The 19,781-nt window shown below is 41.7% G+C and overlaps 1 protein-coding gene across 5 annotated transcripts in view; it reads left to right on the plus strand.

Moving 5' to 3' along the window:
• CACNB2 (calcium voltage-gated channel auxiliary subunit beta 2) overlaps positions 1-19,781 on the plus strand; it is a 140,437-nt gene that overhangs the window by 32,650 nt on the left and 88,006 nt on the right. Inside the window, exon 1 of one of the 5 annotated variants that reach the window (XM_081163217.1) lies at positions 3,477-3,626. The exons of 3 other annotated variants lie outside the window; for them this stretch is intronic. In XM_081163217.1, the coding sequence (XP_081019343.1) occupies positions 3,579-3,626 (48 nt within the window). In that variant the 5' untranslated portion in view covers positions 3,477-3,578. Of the gene's footprint in view, positions 1-3,476; positions 3,627-19,781 lie in introns of those variants that run through there. One more of the 5 variants, XM_081163220.1, reaches the window with a different exon arrangement.

Raw genomic sequence — 19,781 nt, forward strand, 5'->3', positions numbered from 1 at the left:
TTCGCCATCACCAGCAAATGTTTGCCCAAGCCAAAAATGGTCTCCAGTGAAGATTTTCAGTACTAGTAAGAAAAGCACAATGTTTGATTCTTTACCCCTTGTCCTATACCCAAACATACACTTCTCTACACATGATGATAACAGTCTCTTCACAGTCCCAGTTTATTTCTTATCAGTCTCAGAGTAATTCAAGGAACAAAAACTTGGCAGCCCAAAATTGTAAGGCACCCCAATCTCCTGCTACAGGGACAAGGGTATACCTAGGAGTTGCCAGGTTGGCCCTGACCAAGGGCCCAGGCCCAGGAGGACTTGGAGTGGCTAGGAGCCTGCCTGTCCACCTGCCCATGTACACTGCACTCCCCAGGCCGCCACTCCACTGCTCTGGGTGGCTGAGTAGGACATGTAGGCTCCTCTGGGCTTCTCAGTGAAGGAATCCAGTCACTGGCATAGGCCATCACAACAGCCCTGTGGGGGCTCCTCCACAGTCAGGTGAGTGCAAAGCAGGGCTCAGATGGAAGAAAAATGGAGAGAGCAGATGAGAGTTGCAGGAGGAGGTAAAGGGGAGGAAGGAGACAGAAGGGAAAACAGCAAACAGGGAGAAAGGGAGGCAGCAAGGCAAACAGATAGACCAACGGAATGATGGAGGAGGAGGAAAGGCAGAGCAGACCTGACCCAAACCAACCCAACCCAGGAGGAAGTCACTGGCAGAGCATGAAAGGCAATGAAAAGCAAACCTATTGAGTTTCTGGTCCATGGTCTCTCCTCCAAGTGCTAATACAGCTGCTTGCCAAGGGCGCCTAAGTATGCCTCTGCACAGGGATGCAATCAAAACACCCAGTTCCAAAACATCTTCATCACAAGTGCACATTTCACTTCCATTTCTGTGTGTTGGTGCTGAGTAGAATTCAGTGAATATAGTGTTTCTTTCAAGGCAAATTTCCAGGGAGAAAAGGAGTTCCCATTGAATTGTCTTCTCTGTGGGACATTGTGGAAAGATCCCTTCTTTCTTCATTTTGCTGCTTCTGAACATGTTCTTGGACCAGTCTAACTCAGGTCCAATCTGTAGATTTAAAGCCCATCACAATACTTTATCTAAGACAGGGGTGGATGACCTGTGTGCCTCCAGCTGTAGGTTGTCTACAACTCTCATCATCCCTGACAATTATCCATGCAAGCTTGGACTGGTCAGAGTTGAGAGTACAACAACATCTGGAAATCTATAGGTTAGCCACGCCCAACATATTCTGCCTGACCAACAGAGCTGATCTCCTCAAGCCAGTTGTCAGTGTCCTTTCTGTCATCACCCCTGTCATTTACACAGGCTGTGATATCAAACTGATTTGCCAGTCTGTTTTGCACCCATAATTCACAGTTTCTGTATTATTCTCAGTGGTGGAACTTGAGGTTTTCAGGGTATACAATTGTGGTAAATAAACCTCCTCCTTCCATTACTATAGGCCAGGTCTGGAGAACATGCGGCTCACCAGATATTGTTGGATCTACACTTCCGTTATACAGGACAACACCCATCATCCAACAATGCCAGTGGTTATATGATAGGAGTTGTAGCACAGCAGTATTTAGAGGGCCACAGGTTCCCCAGCTCTGATTGTCTCTTGCTTCAACTTTTCCTGTTGCTTTTCCTTCCCCTTCCCCTTACTGCTGGCCTGAATGGACAAAGTCTCTTGATTCTGTCAACTCCTCATTGTTCTCATGCAACTTCTCAATAACCAGTAATTATTCAGTGGGTGCTTGGCAGCTAGGCTTATGTACATCTTTATCCCATATAGCAAACATGCCTCTTGTTTTTTCCGGAACAGCTTCCAAGCTCTGCTTCAGGATTGCTTTATAAGGTCCTCCTAAAACCTTGCTGTAAAGCCTCTATTTCCTTACAAAGATTATCCTGTGAGTCTTCTGTTCATGGCTGAGCTGCTGCTTGAGGTGAAACAGGAAGTGCTGCCTCTGGCACTGGCTGAGAAGCAGTACCGATATCCAGCAAGATCTTGCATGCTCCAAAGATCTTATTGGAAATTGATGTTGATGCCAGGGGCAGGGGCAGGTAGGGTGCCCATGGGGTCACCACCTCAGGGTCTTCCACCACTTGAGGCAGCTGCTGCACCCTCCCTCAAGGGGGGACCTGGCCTTGCTGCACAGGAGTGCAGTCCATTGCACATTTTAGGTCAGTTACAGCAGTTCAGTTTTTCCTTTACTGAAGTACTATCCCACTCCTAACTAAAGAAATATCTTCCCATGAACATGAAGAAATCATTTGGGCACATCTGCACTACAGGCCTTAATTTCCTTTGGATGTGGCAGTGCAGGACTGGGGTAGAGTGTTTTTATAAAATTTTTGTGTGTGTGTATATACCATAATGGACGTGAATGCACTCCTATAAGCAGACAGTGGATCCTTAGAAATACTTCTGCTTCCCTCCCTCCCCCAAGTACGTATCCCCATTTAGCTAACTTCAGCTATACTTCTCACCCTTCTCTGCCTCTGTAAATTCAGAGCTGTGACCCCCTTTGCATGGCATCTACCTCCCCAAATACAACTTTCTCATAAAAGGGACCATCCTCATTCTCTGATGAAGCTTAGCATTGCTTTGTCAAAGGTGCTGGCTAATAATCATTCACAGTGATGCAACTCACAGCAATAAAAATAAATAAATAATGTTAAACATTGCAAAAGGTTACAACCATAGAAAAATACTTATCTCCGGTACTGTTCTTGGTTGTTTTAAAGGTGCATCAAAACTAAATTTGTGCTTACCTTTTACTGTTATTGTAAAATCTTATGTCAGTGTCAACAGGAAGAAAACACTGTGCAACTGCAGCTTCTAAGCCAGTCAGGTATTGTAGCCAGTAAAAAAAACCTCTGCTTGAAATTCATGTGAAACACGTACTGCAAGACAAAGCTTCTGACAATTTGTGCGGTGGTTCTGTAGTCCAAAGAATCCAGAGAGAATTAAAGTCTAGACTCAGTCATTTTTCAAGCTTGGAGGTGGGGAATAAACAACAGATCAGATATGTCCATTGTGGACCAGAGGAAGCATTGAATCAAGGATGCTCTTGCTAGTTTGTGTATTGGGAAGAAGCCTATAATAACAGCAGCAGCAGCAGCAGCAGCAGCAGCAGCCACGGCAGCACAAAGAAATCAAACACAAAAAGGGTATTTCACTAGTCACAGAAATAAGATTCTTCTATTTGAGATTATTTTTAAAGTTCAGAACAGGTAATATAAAATCTTCAAGTAGGAAATAATTCATCTCAGTAGAGATGCATTATAGTAGCATAGGGATGAGAACACAGACATTTGGTAATTATATATTCAGCTGAAACAGAAGGGATTGATTTACTTAAAGGAAACACACACACACACACACACACACACACACACACACAATTTCATCAGTCGCAAGGGCACTTTTAACAACATTGCTTGGCTGAATGATTTTTCTGCCTATTCTCTTTTTCTGGGGCTGGAGAGTAAAGAGGAATGGACAGTGTCTCAGAGGAAATGACAAGACAGTCTGAAGCTTGGTGAGACCATATACTGAGTGTTTTCTGCTGTCCTCTTCATGCAGTGCTGTGGGTTGGCACACCGGCGTCGAGTACGGGTTTCGTATGTAAGTTTCTGATTGTTTTAGAATGGTGATGATTGTGGAGGTGAACATAGTATATTTGATAGTGCAGTTTACTTTATGCAGATGCTTTATGAGATGTTTGTTGGATGAAAGACTAATGAGCAATGGCTTTCTTGCACAGAGCTTAAGAACAGTTCTAACAGGTATTTTTTAAAAAATGAATGAAAGAAAGAAAACAAAGCAGTAATTCATAAGGAGCAACACGGAAAAAATACTGGAAGCAACTTGTAGCAAATAACTGACCTTTCTGAGATATTCTATTGACAAAAATGATAGACTTTAAAAAAATACATTTGTATGGCAGTTAGGGGTGTATTTTGTCCAAGTATGTAACAAATATATTAAATTTATTTACAAGCCTAAGTGTCAACTATAGACATGTATAGCAGCTACTACCAGCTGCTTAGTGTGGGAAATTCTTCCTTTTTTCCATTTTACCTCAATGTAAACATCAGCATGGTGGCAAAAGTATGGCATAAATGTTAATCAGTTTCTGGTGTTTTCTAGAGCATAGTATATAAGTCCTGATGGTTTTTCCATACCTGTATTGCAAAAAAGCTGTTTGAATGTTAACTCTTGCTGTGAAATTTAGCAATAAAACTGATATATTAGAAGAAATAGAAGGACTGAATGTTAATTGAAATGTGCTGAAGATGCACTTAGCTGATGTAATAAGTCTCCTAAGTGATGCATTATGCTTTAGCAGTTCTTTTCTGGTTTACTGTGCAGATGTTACAGGAAGCAGAAGGCTTATACGATGTGGCCAAGCTTATAGAGTTGAATTGCTTAAAGTAGCAATTGGCCTATAATGGTTGGGGAGGGGGGTATATTTTTGTGATGCAGTGTGTTTCTCTGTGACATACAGTGGATGTGTGTGTTTTTTTTCCTATTTTGATTTAACATTGTATGGCAAACAAAATCCAAGATAGCTAAGAAGGGTTTTCTGTAGCTTCTTTTAATTTCATTTTCACTTCTCATCTTCTTGGTGATGCAACAGTTGGCATAATGAATTGCTTTACTAATGGAATAGCACACACTGCAATCCTATAATGTTGGCACTCTGTCTTCTTTAGAATATGAGTAAGCAACGGAAAATATATGATACAGTTAGAACACAAGAGTCATACTACTGGGTAAAAATAAGTCAATAATTTTGATGTATACAAGGCAAATATTGTGGCATCAACTTTCATTTATTAGTAGCAAATGGGAGACCCACATATATTTATGAACAATCTAAAACAACACAGGCATACTTGAGAATAAGAAATTCATTGCTTTAATAACTATGTGTTCTACTAATTAAGTTTTAGCTTTGTAGCATTTAATGTTGAACACATAATTGTTAGTTTCTCATGGAAGCTGTTTCTGGGGATCTGTCAAGCAAGACATAGGTCAATATTCAGGCAGCTGGCTGAAACTGAGATGCTTATCTCATAGGAAACAGATTTCAGAATTTCACCATAAGTTGCATTCCACACACTGTTTCAGAGCCAAAAGGATCAGACTTGATGTTGGCAATGGGAAAGTCTAAGGATGAGTTGAGACAGCAGCCCTTATGGGCACTGATAACTATCCTGGGTTGCAGTCTTGGACTTTATCCTAAGCACTTGCAAAGAGTCATCCCATCAAGCACTATGAAGCTTTCATTTCTGAAGTTCCTACCTAAATCTGAGTTTCATGTTTCTCAGTTGTATATTCATCATAATTGGTGCCTAAGTCAAGATAATTTTTCATATGTTTTGAATTCATTTCATAAATCTTACTCCATTACCTACCCCCCCCCCCAAAATGAGTACTAGAAAAAGAATGTACTAGCCAGCTTGTATATTCTCTGTAGGCCTGCCATATATTTGGTGAATGAGAAACTGTCACAACTTTCTTTGGGTTGGGATCCTAGGGAACAAGTAGACTCCTGAGCACTCATATTTTGAATGATGAGACCATGATCAGTTAAGGTGAGTCAGTAAGTCCAGCCTTACATAATCTGAGACAGGACATCCAGAGGTGAGGTGCTGACAAGATAAACCCTGGAACATTCCTTTAGGTCAGGTTCCTCTGAGTCAGACATTGCCTCATCAGCATGTTGATGCCTACTGATGCCTTATAAAAATTAGCTTACCTGATTCAGCCCAGACACTGAGGACCAGTTCCAAGGACCTTCTGGTGGTTCCCTCATTGCAAGAAGTGAGGTTACAGGGAACCAGGCTGAGGGCCTTCTTGGTAGTGGCATCAACCCTGTGGAATGACCTTCCCTGAGATGTCAAAGAGATAAAGAATTGTAGAACTTTTCATAGACATCTGAAGGCAGCCCTGTATAGGGAAACTTTTAATGTCTGGTGTTTCATTGTGGTTTTTGTTTTTTGTTTTGTATTCTATTGGAAGCCACTTAGAATGGCTGCGGCAGCCCAGTCAGATGGGCAGGGTACAAGTAATAAATTAGTATTGGTATTAGTATTATTACCTCCTGCTGATTCTTTCCCTTCTCAAGATATCTGTTTTTAAAGCAGTGTTGCCCTGTCCTGGAGCTGCTTGCTCTTACAATAGAGAGGATGAAGGCTCCCAAGGAGGGGTGTTTTGGTGCCAGAGTTGTTGGGCAAGGTCATATCCTCTGGTCTGGAGTGTCTAGGAATTTTGGGGTATGTGGATGGGTGCTGGCTTCCCCATATTCTGCCAAGACCCCTCTAAACTGGGCTGATTGTTGCTTAAGTACTTAAAGGAACTGTTTTTCCCCTAGTGTGCAGCCAGAAGCCTTTCAGATTGCAACATTTGTTTAGAGGGTGCTCCCCACATAAGCGGGCAGTTGCGTGTAATGAAGAAGGTATCTTTGGTTATGTTTGAAGCAAGAGAAAGAACATGCAAGTAGTTGGCCCTTTGTGTAGGGAAGATGGAGAAAAGCTACTGGGTACCAGAGAGAAAGCAGAACTGCTCAACACCTATTTTGCTCTGTCATCATTGAAAAGGAAAACAGTGCCTAACCTGGTAATAATAGAATAAACAATGCAAGGAGGGAGCCACAGCCCAAGATTGGAGAAGAGGTGGTAAGGGAACACTTATCTACTTTAAATGAATTCAGATCTCCAGGGCCTTCAGAGTGTCTATCTAATCATTGAGAATTCTTGGAGAACAGGTGAGGTCCCTGCAGACTGGAGGTGGGCAAATGTTATCCGCATCTTCAAAAAGGGGGGGGAAAGAAGGGGTTTAGTACACCACAAGCTTAACATGAGTCAACAGTGTGATGAAGCAGCAAAAAAGCTAATGCTGCTCTAGGCTACATCAACAGTCTTGTCAAAGTACCCCTCTATTCTACCTTGGAACAGACCGCACCTGGAGTACTGGGTTCCTCCTGGAAAGAAGAAGATTGAGAGGAGATATGAAAGACATCCTCAAATATCTAAAGTGTTGTCACATGGAAGATGGAACAAGCTTGTTTTCTCCTGCTTCGGAGGGTAGGGCCTTAACCAATGGCTTCAAGTTACGAGAGAGGAGATTCTGACTAAGCATCATGAAAAACTTTTTGACAGGAAGAGATGTTTGACAGTGGTATGCACATCCTCAAAAGATGGTGGACTCTTCTTCCTTGGAGGTTTTAAAGCAGAAATTGGATTGCCATCTGTCATGGATGCTTTTCTTGAGATTCCTACATTGCAGTGGGTTGGACTGAACCTTGGGTTCTCTTCTAACTTTGTTGTTGTTTAATTGTGTCTGACTCTCCGTGACCCCATGGACCAGAGCACGCCAGGCACTCCTGTCTTCCACTGCCTCCCACAGTTTGGTCAAACTCATGCTGGTAGCTTCGAGAACACTATCCAACCATCTCATCCTCTGTCGTCCCCTTCTCCTTGTGCCCTCCATCTTTCCCAACATCAGGGTTTTTTCCAGGGAGTCTTCTCTTCTCATAAGGTGGCCAAAGTATTGGAGGCTCAGCTTCTGTTCTTCCAGTGAGCACTCAGGGCTGGTTTCCTTAAGAATGGATAGGTTTGATCTTCTTGCAGTCCATCCCCCTATGTGTCTCCTGATGGATGCTCCAGAGGTCAGCAAACAGTTTCTGTTCCAGAGACATGTTGAAAACCAGTCTGAAAGAGATCAACGATTAGTTTCATCCAAGAAAATTTCTAACTAGATTGCCATAACAAGTCAGTGTCCTAGGAATGGAATGTTAGAAATGAGGCGGCGATTATTTAAATCAGATGGTTGTGTAGCTAACTTTTAAAGAAAAGATTACACTAAGGTTTCCTTTAGAACAAGACCTGCTTTCAAAGAGGCATTAATATTCTATTGTCCAGCTAGATAACCCTGACCTGACCTTTATAAGCAGCCAGGATGGCAAGAGTTGAGTGTGTATGTGGTCCCCTTGCTTCTTCAAATATTCTGTTCCCACCACCAGGCTAAACAACCTGAAGGGTATTCATAGAAACCTGAGTTGAGGGTACATGATAGAAGCTCCCAAGTTGTTGTACACGGGAGTCCAGATTGGAACGGATACAAATGTTTTTGTCACCAAAGTGTTTCAGAAATTGATTATAACAAGTTTCTGAATACTCTCTCTCTCTCTCTCTCTCTCTCTCTCTCTCTCTCTCTCTCTCTCTGGACTCAGCTGTAAAAGGCCCCTCAATACTGCAAACAACTGCTGGCTGATGCAAAAGTGGTAGAAAAGTTAGGATTCTTTCCTGGTGCTATATGTCCTGAGATGCATCAGACAAGGGGACATTGGTACAGATGTTGAGAGTCTCTCAGGATCACCAGTCTGGGGAGTAAATGGTATGCAATAAATCTTTATCTTGCCCCAGACACGCATCACCAAGTACAGAGTACCTGGTGGACAGAAAGTGAGACGGAATCCTGATAGGAATTGCCCCCTTTCCATCATATTTTATAAACTACTATAACATTATTTAGAAACCAAGATCAAGTTTAATGTCTGCTTTTTTGGAGGCTTGAAAAAGATATTGGGTTATATATTGAATGAAGGTGAGTCGTATCAGCCTTAATCCAATTTTGGACTGGAGATATTCAAGGAAACTCAAGGGTACTGGCAACTATGAAATTGATGATACACAATTCTTTCTTCTGACTCAGTGTTAAAACAGTGCTCCATTGTGCCTTGATCATCTGGGTATATGGCACTCCTTGTACTATTACATTAAGATGTTGTGCTTGCCAAAATACTACTTTGGTGATTATATTCTTTCTGTGTATTTTGTACTGTTCTTTTTTACTTCTGTGAATTTGATGAGTTGAATTCCTTATGTAAACCCAGCTAAACTGAATTGTAGAGTCGAACGCACAGCTTTCTTGTATGCAAGTTACTTCTGCCTATGTTTTTATGTCCCATAATAGTCCAGTATCATTGTTCAAAGCTTGGTAATTGATTTGTGTTCTGATTGTTAATGTATAAGGTTGCAATTAAAGGACATTTGTGCGTAATCAAAAACTAGAAGAGAAAGCAAATATAAACTTATTGTCACAATCCATAGACTCTTTAAAAGCCCACTGCCCACTGGACAATATGAATACAAATAGGGATGAGAAATATAACACCTCAATACTAAGGATTCCTCCCCCACCCCCACCCTAAAAAGTAAGGCTGCAATTCTGAGCATGTTTACTCAGAATCCTATTGGATTTAGTGGTGCTTACTTATGAGTAGGGACCCGGGTGGCACTGTGGGTTAAACCACAGAGCCTAGGACTTGCCGATCAGAAGGTCGGCAGTTCGAATCCCCACGACGGGGTGAGCTCCCGTTGCTTGGTCCCTGCTCCTGACAACCTAGCAGTTCGAAAGCACGTCAAGGTGCAAGTAGATAAATAGGTACTGCTCTGGCGGGAAGGTAAACGGTGTTTCTGTGCGCTGTTCTGGTTTGCCGGAAGCGGCTTAGTCATGCTGACCACATGACCCGGGAGCTGTACGCTGGCTCCCTCAGATGAGCGCCGCAACCCCGGAGTCAGCCACGACTGGACCTAATGGTCAGGGGTCCCTTTACCTTTACCTTTTTACTTATGGGTAAACATGCAGAAAATTTAACTGCTGGAAGCAAAAGCTAACAAATATTGAATTCATTTGGATATTATAAAGAGACTCTAGGGCACTTTTCAAACAAAACCATTATCTTAATACTTTTTTCATATTGATGAAACTGTATAATTTAAGCAGCACTAAGAAAACTGGTATTGATTTTTACCAGTAGAAGAGTATGAAAGCTGTTCAAAATTCCACATTGAGAATTCCACATTGGACAAGGAACCCACAATGAATGTATCTGGATAATATAAATATAGTCCAAACTTTTCATAATAGCACACTGAGCAAATGTGTGAATGATAAGTCATAAAATGCAACCAGCAATCATGTATTCTGGCCTGCCCCGGTGGATTTTCTTATATGAGTAATGATCTAGTATCTGTATTCAGTTTTGTGGTTCAGAAGTTGTGTAGGCCTGTTCCTTCTTTGCTTGGTTATCACATTATCACATAAACTCAAATCCTGAGAGAATTTCCCCCATCAAAAGATTCCGGTTTAAATTCAACATCTTTCCATGATGCAAGTTCCATCTGCACCAGCAAAAGGTGCACAGGAAGTTTTGTATATATGGGAAAATTTTAAAAAGCAAGTGGTCCTCATTGACCTGGTGCGAAAAGATATTGTCATCCAGAGGAGCTCTGGCAGCCTAGATAAAACACTATACCCCCCTTTCCTTGAGTAAGGCCCACTGAACTCAATGTGGCTTTCTTCTGAGTAGACAATTATTTACTGCACCAGCAGCACCAGAAAACCCTGCTCGGCTAGGCACTGGGTTAGATTTCACCCTGCGCCTAGCAGAGCCGGGTCGACACTGCAATATCCAAAGGCCCTGATCCACTAGGTGCTGGGGTGTATTGCACCCTGCACCTTGCAAAGTCAGGCCCAGGCTGCCACTGGGCCCAGCACTGGCGGCAGCAACAAGCAGCTCTGGCTCGCACAGCACTACCCATTGCATTCCCATTACTGAACTTACCTGACCTGGGGGTTCTGGATTGCGGGCTCTACTGGTCAAAACAGGAGCAATTGCCCTTTTCCGCCGGAAACAAACCAGGACTGCTCCAAGAAAACATACGTGGCAAAAAGGAGCGCTAGGCCCTGGTGGGCCACCTCCTTAGCCCCTTAGCCACTTGTGATTGACGAAGTGGATAGCCAGCCAATCAGGATTTGTTTAAAAAATTATTTACCCCCTTCACTTCTCACTTCCCTCTGTGGACCCTAGCCTCATGCTGTGCCCCCCCCCCCGCCATTTACACGATTTTTACCTGTGCCCCCTTCGGAATATCCTAGACCCGCCCCCCCCAGGGGTCATATGGCTCCCTGATGGGAAACACTTATCTATGCCATCTTTAATCTTCTAATGAAGAATAACCTGTTGTATGAGATTGCTGCATCATTATGAATTGAAGAAATAAGAATTACTGTCCTTCATTTTTTTAGTACAGGACTTAAAAGTGTCTTAATCTTTTCTGAAAACAAAAAGTGCTGACACTTCTGGATTATGAGGAAGGGAGTGTGAGAGAATTTCTGGTTTGTTTGTTTGTTTGTTTGTTTGTTTGTTTGTTTCAATGTGGGTAAATAACACTCCAAGGAGAGCAGGCAGTACATCTGTGGATGAGTACTCAAGGGATTTACAGTGGATGTCTTATAATTCTGACTAGAACATTTCTCATCCAGATCCCAGTGGTCTGTTCATTGGAGGATTTTTAATCATCATCATACCTTTATTGGCATCACATACAAACATTCAGAATAAATAGGCCAGTGCGATCTCATCACCATTTCAACAGTACAGTAACTTGTCAAAGGGAAGAAGAGGCAAGCGATCTATTTCATCTCTGTGGGTCTCCAGCAAGGGCAGGATCCTGTAGTGTACTTTGGCAACAAAAAAATCAAACAGAGGAACTTAGCTACTGTCTTGGTGAGCTCCTGGTCTCTCCCCTGTAATAAGAAGCGTATAACCTCTGTCTCTGGTTTCCATGTTGGAATACATAGATGGTCTAGAAATGGTTGGCGGAGATCATCATACATTTTACATTTAACGACCATGTGAGCTAGACTTTCCACCAGGGGGGCATTGCATGGGCAGATCCTATCTCCTTTTGCCATACCCGCAAACCTACCCCAAAGAAGTTTAGAAGGGTTAGAATTGAACCTAGCCAGCGAAAAAGCCCTTCTTTCTTGTGGGTTAAACAAAAATAGTAAATAATCAAGGTTAAATTGCTGTGCCCAAGAGAGTCAAAAATAAAGAGGGGAACATGTTTTTCCCACAGCTGAGATTAGTTCCTGGCGATCTATGTCCCACAGCCTAGTTTTTAACATGGCCTTGGCGATTGGGAAAGCCACAGCACCCAGGAGATCCTCTGAAAGACCGAGTTGGCATATCTTTGTGCAAAACAGTTGTAGCCCTGGGGAAGGGAAGGAGTCTGACAGAACTTCGCTAAGTAAAGTATCTTTGTCTGCTGAAAAACAATTGTTTAGCCAGCATAAAAGAAAACTCGTCCAGGCAACTGTCTCTAGCTTATGTTGGCTTCCCTCTAAACACAGGTCTGCATAAGGTACGCAGCGTGGGACAGCGAAAATCTTAAATAGAAAGGCTGCCTGCACTCGTTTTTAATAACAGTATTTTCTTTAACAATATGAGCACATGACTCAGTTTGGAACAAGTTTTGTAAAATAGATTGCCTCAGTCCAGGGTGCTTTGTGGGATGCCCAATTCAGTTTGTCCATCCAAGTCTGCTTTGTCATCCTCCCCTTCAGTCTTGGGACATAAAAAGGGGCTATAACTTTCCTCACTTTTGACAGAAGTGGATGAAATCTGCAGGCATATATATCCCTACAGAGTGAATAAAGCCTTCCAAATTATAGGTAAAACGGGTCTAGAAACTTTTGTGCTAATACCACTAAATTGTTAATAAAAATAATAGGAATAAAATTTCCTACCTTATTTAGGATGACATTCAATGAAATTTGCAAGCAAGGTTCCCCCATCTGAGGGCATCAGCTGTACAAAACGTTTTCAGATGGATAACTGCAGTGGTTTTCTTGTAAGGGCTTGCTTATGGAGTAGCTAAGAAAAATATTCACTTAACCCTGCTTAGTGTCTTGTGGTCAGTTGCTCTGACAACTGCAGACTTGCCAAATCACATACAAATTGGCCCAGGAATTCTTCTGCTGAGCACGTTTGAGCTGTCAGTCACAGCACAGGTCTCCTGCTGACCCTATTCCCTCTCCATCCTGGCATCTTCCTTAAACTTAGATTTGCTCTTGCAAAGCTGCCTCTTCTTCCTCCCCCAGAGCCCTGGGACTGGACAGTGCTGGTAAAATCATTCACTTTGATTACAAGCTGGAGCTGTCAGTCTTCCTCCCCACTCCCGGAGTTCCTTTGTGTATGTTTTATTACATATATAAATATATATTTTCTTCAATAACACATTATGTTGTGGAACCCAAGTCAGTGGTTTCACTTAACCTAGATACTAAAGTTTGGATTTTGCAAAGCTTTTTCTTCACCTTCCACCCACCACATTAGGATATTGACAGTAAAATGTAGACACATAATTTTTCACAGATACTTGCCCTCAACTTTTTAGAATGTCTGAATTGCTGAATCACGTGAAGTGCTTCAAGGGTTTCAGCTTTGACGTGCTCATATTGTAAAAGCCCACCTTGCCTCATAGGTACCTCAGACCCCTCCCAAGCAATCACCTTGGCTTGTTATTCAGATTACTAGGACTCTTTTGCACACCTGTGTCTTTGTTTTCTAACAATGATCTTATTTTATATATTGCATTTTCTCGGCACAGAGTGAAATCTGCAGGTTTTTATGATCCTGACACATGCATGTAGTGGTTAGGAACTTTTTTTTTTGCAAGCCAGTCACTTTTTGCATAACTTTTTTTTTTAACCAGTTAATCAGAAAATTAGCTATCTAATGTAATGTTTTGTCCAGAACCATTAAGGTGTAGCATTGGTTTCTTAGCTGCTCTCTGGCCTAGGTTTTAAATTGTTGATGTTATAAAGATGCCTGAGAGCAAACATCAACAACAATTTTGTAGTTACCTTCCTGTAAACAGAGATCAAGAATTGTCATTAAGTCTTGCTACCTTCTGAAATGGGGGTGTATCATATGGAAACATATATGGTTCCAACTGGGGTCAAAATGAACCCCAAAGCAGAAATAACAAGTACTGCTCAGTGTGGAAATAGCTACAATGCAAAAAGCAAAAAACAACACGCAAACAAACCATGGTTTTGATGGGCCACAGTGAAGTTTTTGTGACACTCGGCAAAAATTCAGATTTGCAAAAGGGTTTGAATGAGTGTGGGGTACTATTGACTCATAAAACCATTGGCTGGGGTAATAAACATACCCTAATGGCAAAATCCAATGCATTCCTGGGATACTTTGTCACACATGGTTTTTTTTGTTTCCAGAAGGAAAATCATACCCAAGCTGAAATTTGGGGAAATTGTACAGGTGACAATTTAGGGCAATGTCCTAAAAATAACCCCCTGTAGGTCTGCTTACAAATTATACAATTAAAAGTGCACAATTAAAGGACTTCCGGAGGCGGCGCGAAACAGGCAATGGCGGTCCACTTCAGTTTCTGAAGAGGGGCTCCGCAGAAAAGGATCGTTCGCCACGGCACAGCGACGATCCATTAAGAAAAACCACGGGCAGAGTGAGCTCGTGGCCGTGGGACTCAGCGGGCACCTGGAGCGACCCCCAAAACGAAGAAGGGACCCCGTAAGGGGTTCCGGAAGCGCGGAGGGGAAGCGGTGCTGTGAGTACATCGCTCTTTCTGCGGGAGCGAAGCCGCGCGGCTGCTGCTGATGAGCGCCGACCTTTCTTCCTTGAACATTGGACTCTAAATTACCTACTCGTGAGTAAGACGTACCTTATTTCGGAACTACAAATTGTAAATTTGGCTGAAAGCGGGAGACGAGAAAAAGGAAGTCCGTCTCCCGGCAGCGCTTAGAGATCAAAGGCAAAGGAACTGACAAGCTGGAAGCAACAGAAAGGGATTATAAAAAGGGAAGCATGCGATTGGTGGAACTGGCAACTGAAAGGAAAGGCAAGCTTTTTTTCTTCTTTGTGTTACTGTGTTGATGCAATTTGGGAACCTTCTCCTTTTGTGGACTTTAAAAATCTTAAAACCCAACCCCGGGCTGGCAGGGGAAAAGGGTTGTTTTTGCGGATACAATTTATAAAGTTGAAATAGGCACATAGAGGCACTACTGGAAGATACAATTAAGCAACTGTATCTTGCACCTCCAGATGGGACTTTGTGGCAATTTTGAAAGGGCTCTGCAAGTGGAAAAGGCTTTAAGGACTATTGTTAATTTACTGAGCTGCAGGAACTTTAATGGCGACTAAAACTTCCTTCCTTTCTTTATGAACTGTAACAACACTCCCTCTAGTGGAGCTTTGGATTTACATACTCCTGGGAACTAACTTTGTTTTGACTCTCTGCTGTTTTGTTATCTACTTTGAGGACTGTCTTTCCCATGGAAATTTTGACAGTTTGACCTTGACTCACAGACAGCTGTGGTATGAGTGGCCATCCGAAAACAAGATCCGCAGCGAAAGCAGGGAAAGGCCAACTTGTACAAACAACTCTGACCTCTCAGTCTCGCAGATCTTCAGTCCCTGCTGTTTTACAGGGAGCTATACCCCCAACAACAGCTCTACTAAAGGAAGCTGAACAGCCAACAACTGAGGATATGGCTGCAGGGGGATCTGGTACCCTTCTAGATGAAATGTTACAGCAATTCGCAATTTTAAATAAGAAGGTTGACGTCCAAACAGCAAAAATTGACTTAGCCACATCCTCAATTACCAAACTAACTGAACAAGTGGCTCAGCATTCACAAGCAATTGGGGATTTAAAAGACGCCACTTCTGAGAACCGGAAATTGGCCGAGGCTGCAAATGAGAAAGCTGATCAAGCAATTCAGAAAGTGGATGAACTGAAAGGAGAGGTAAGGCCACTACACAAGCACATCAGTGACCAGCAGACCTACCTGTCTTTGGCGGAATTGAGAAATCGAGAAAATAATTTAAGATTACGCTCTATCCCAGAGCTTGAGAAAGAGGATTTGACCGGCTATTTGACAACAGAATTTTCTAAATTCTGGGACATAAAGGAAGACAAAGATTTCAAAATAACAACTGCGTTTAGATTGGGAAGAGTCGCCAGGAAGGACAGGCCCAGAGACTGTTTGATTATCCTAAGGACCAAACAGGAGAGAGACAAAATACTAGACCTCCATTTTAATAAATCACTGGAGATCCAGGACAGAAGAGCGGAAGTTTACAAGGATATCCCTAAACAATTATTGGATCTCAGAGCTAACTACGCTGATCTAGCTAGACTTCTGAGAAGCAACGGGATACCTTACAGGTGGGAGTTTCCACAAGGCTTATCATTTAACTACAAAGGAAAGAAGGTTAAAATCAAAACGAAAGAGGACAGCCAGAAGTTCCTACACGACCACGGAGAGGACCTGCAGAAAGGAACAGCAGTACCTTGGCCTCTACCGCAATCTGGAAAAGAACCAACACCCTCGGACTTGGACAAAAAAGAAGACACCCCATAAAGAGTAACAACAGATTGATACAGGATGTCTCTGCAGCTGTATAGTTGGAACATTAATGGCGCAAATTCCCCGGAAAAACGCAAAAGGATTTTCCACATTTTGAAAAAAGAACATTTGGATATAATTTGTTTGCAAGAAACTCATGTGACTAGGATCCATAGGAAAGTGTTAATTAACAAAAGACTAGGCCAAGAATTTATCTCATCAGACAGAGTTAAAAAGAGAGGCGTGGTGATCTACGCAAAGGAGAACCTATCACTGAAATTTTTGTTTAAAGATGAACAAGGAAGAATCCTGGCAATTGAAATACAAACTCAAGGAGAAAAAGTTTTGATATTAGGAATTTATGCACCAAATGAGGGGAAATCAGAATTTTATAAGAAGCTACATGAGACGTTACTGGACTATCTGGATTACTCTAACATCATTATGATGGGAGATATGAATGGGGTGGTCTCTACTTATATGGATAAGTCACAGAACCAGAATTTAACCAAGGATGGCAGACTACCAAAAACTTTTTTTGAACTAACTGACAATATGGACTTGATTGATATATGGAGGACGAGAAACCCTTAGGTAAAGAAGGAACTTTTTTCTCTGAGGCCCACCTGTCATGGACAAGAATCGACCAAATCTGGACAACTAGAGGGCTGGCACCTAAGACTACAAGAGTGGAAATCTGCCCAAAGACCTACCATAACGCTTTGAAAATGGAAGTGAGACTCACGCCAGCCGGTTCCTTCAGATGGAAAATGAATGACAACCTGTTAAGAGACCAAGAGATTGTAAAGAAGGCCCAAAAAGCTTTAAAGGACTATTTTGAAATCAACCTGAACACCTCGGTGGAAAAAAGAACAATCTGGGACGCAAGTAAAGCTGTAATGAGAGGGTTTCTGATACAACAGAATACGATCAAGAAAAAACTCTGGAATGGAAGAAAGGATAAGATACTAGAGAAGATAAGAGATGGAGAGAAAAAGTTAAGATTGAATCCAAAATCAAAAGAGACTTTAAGAGAAATTAAATTCCACCAGTCACAATATACGAAACTGATAAACCAAGAAGTAGAATGGATAATTAAACAAATGAAACAAAGATCCTTTGAATCGGCGAACAAATGTGGGAAACTGCTAGCTTGGCAGTTGAAAAAGAGACAAAAATTAAATTATGTTACCAACCTAGAAGTTGAAGGGAAAAACATTCAGAAACCGGGAGAAATTAGAAAGTGTTTCCAGAAATATTTCAAAAAATTATATACCCAAGGGCCTGAGGAATTGATTGAGATAGATCAATTTTTGAAAGACAATGGTTTACCAGAACTATCTCAGGAGAAGAGATCAATCTTGAATCACAAAATAACACAACAGGAAATTGAGGATGCCATTCAGAACATGCAGCTAGGCAAATCTCCAGGCCCTGATGGACTTACCTCCAAGTATTATAGGACGTTAAAAGACTACTTGATACAACCATTAATGGAGGTTTGCACCCAGATTATGGGGGGAGGGAGGGCACCAGAAACGTGGAAAGAAGCATTCATCACACTGATACCCAAAGTGGAAACTGAAAAGACTCAACTTAAGAACTACCGTCCCATCTCACTCCTAAATGTGGATTACAAAATATTTGCAGACATTTTGGCAAATAGATTTAAAAAAGTACTAAATGAAGTAATTCATAAGGACCAAGCAGGCTTTCTTCCAGGCAGGCATTTGTTTGACAATACCAGGAACATTATTGATATTCTGGAACTTTTACAAACAAATATTAACACTAAAGCAGTGTTAATATTCATCGATGCAGAGAAGGCCTTTGATAACATTTCTTGGAAGTTTATGAAGAAAAACTTGGAAGGGATGGGAGTGGGACGGGGGTTTGAAAATGGAATAGAAGCAATTTATTCAGAACAGAAAGCTAAGTTGATAGTGAACAATGTGGTGACAGAAGAATTCCATATTGAAAAAGGAACACGACAGGGGTGCCCCCTATCCCCTTTATTATTTATCTCGGTCCTGGAGGTGTTGCTGAATATGATTAGGATGGACCGGCAGGTACAAGGAATATGGGCCGGAGCGAAACAATATAAACTGAAAGCTTTTGCAGATGACTTGGTTTTAACATTACAGGAGCCAGAATCTAGTACCAAAAGAGTTTTAGAATTGATTCAAGAATTTGGTCGGGTGGCGGGATTTAAGTTGAACAAACAAAAAACTAAGGTATTAGGAAAGAATTTGACATCTTCTGAAACAGATGGGTTTCAGGAAACAGACTTAAATGTTGTTAAAAAAGTGAAATACCTGGGGGTTAACTTGTCTTCCAAAAATTTGAACTTATTTAAAGACAACTATGAGAAATGTTGGTCAGAAGTTAAAAAAGACCTAGAAATTTGGTCAAGATTGAAATTATCCTTGTTAGGCCGAATCGCAGCTATAAAGATGAACGTTTTGCCAAAAATGTTGTTTTTGTTCCAAGCCTTGCAGGTCGTGGACAGAGTGGAATGTTTTGGAAAGTGGCAGAGGGATATTTCAAAGTTTGTTTGGCAGGGCAAAAAGCCCCGAATAAAGTTTAAAATATTAACTGATGCAAAAGAAAGAGGGGGGTTTGCCCTGCCAGACTTAAGGTTATATTACGAAGCTGCAGCCTTCTGCTGGATGAAAGATTGGATTTTGCTAGAAAACACTGATGTCCTAGATCTGGAAGGCTTTAACAATTCGTTAGGTTGGCATGCGTATTTGTGGTATGACAAGGCAAAAACACACGGAATGTTCAAAAGCCATATTGTCAGAAAAGCAATATTTATGGTCTGGACAAAATACAAAGACTTACCCCGAGGTGGCTATCACCATTAGAGGCCAAGGCTCGGAAAAAACCCAATATGGAGGCCGGCTGGCCGAAATATTGGGAAATAATAGAAAACATTGGAGACAATTGGAGGTTGCAGAGTTTTGAAAAATTAAAGGATAAGGTGCAAGATTGGTTTCATTATGCCCAAATTAATGAGGTTTTTAAGTTGGACAAAAAAACAGGATTTCAGGTGGAAAAATCGAAACTTGAGACAGAGCTGTTAGAACCAAAGACCAAGGTATTATCGAGAATGTATAACTTGCTGCTTAAATGGAACACCCAGGATGAGACAGTTAAATCAGCCATGATAAAATGGGCACAAGACATTGGGTACAATATTATGTTTGAAGACTGGGAAAGGTTATGGACCACCGGTATGAAATTTACGGCATGTAATGCCTTGAAAGAAAACATTATGAAAATGATATACAGGTGGTACATGACCCCAGTCAAGCTTGCTAAGATATACCATTTGTCTGACAATAAATGTTGGAAGTGCAAAGAGGCTGAAGGGACATTCTTTCACCTTTGGTGGACCTGTCCAAAAGTGAAGGCCTTTTGGGAAATGATCTACAATGAGTTAAAAAAGGTGTTTAAGTACACCTTTCCTAAGAAACCGGAGGCCTTCCTCTTGGGCATTGTCGGCCAAAAGGTGGTAAAGAAGGTCAG

The sequence above is a fragment of the Podarcis bocagei genome (genome assembly GCF_964188305.1).
Source record: "Podarcis bocagei genome assembly, chromosome: 12".
Taxonomy (NCBI): Eukaryota; Metazoa; Chordata; class Lepidosauria; order Squamata; family Lacertidae; genus Podarcis; species Podarcis bocagei.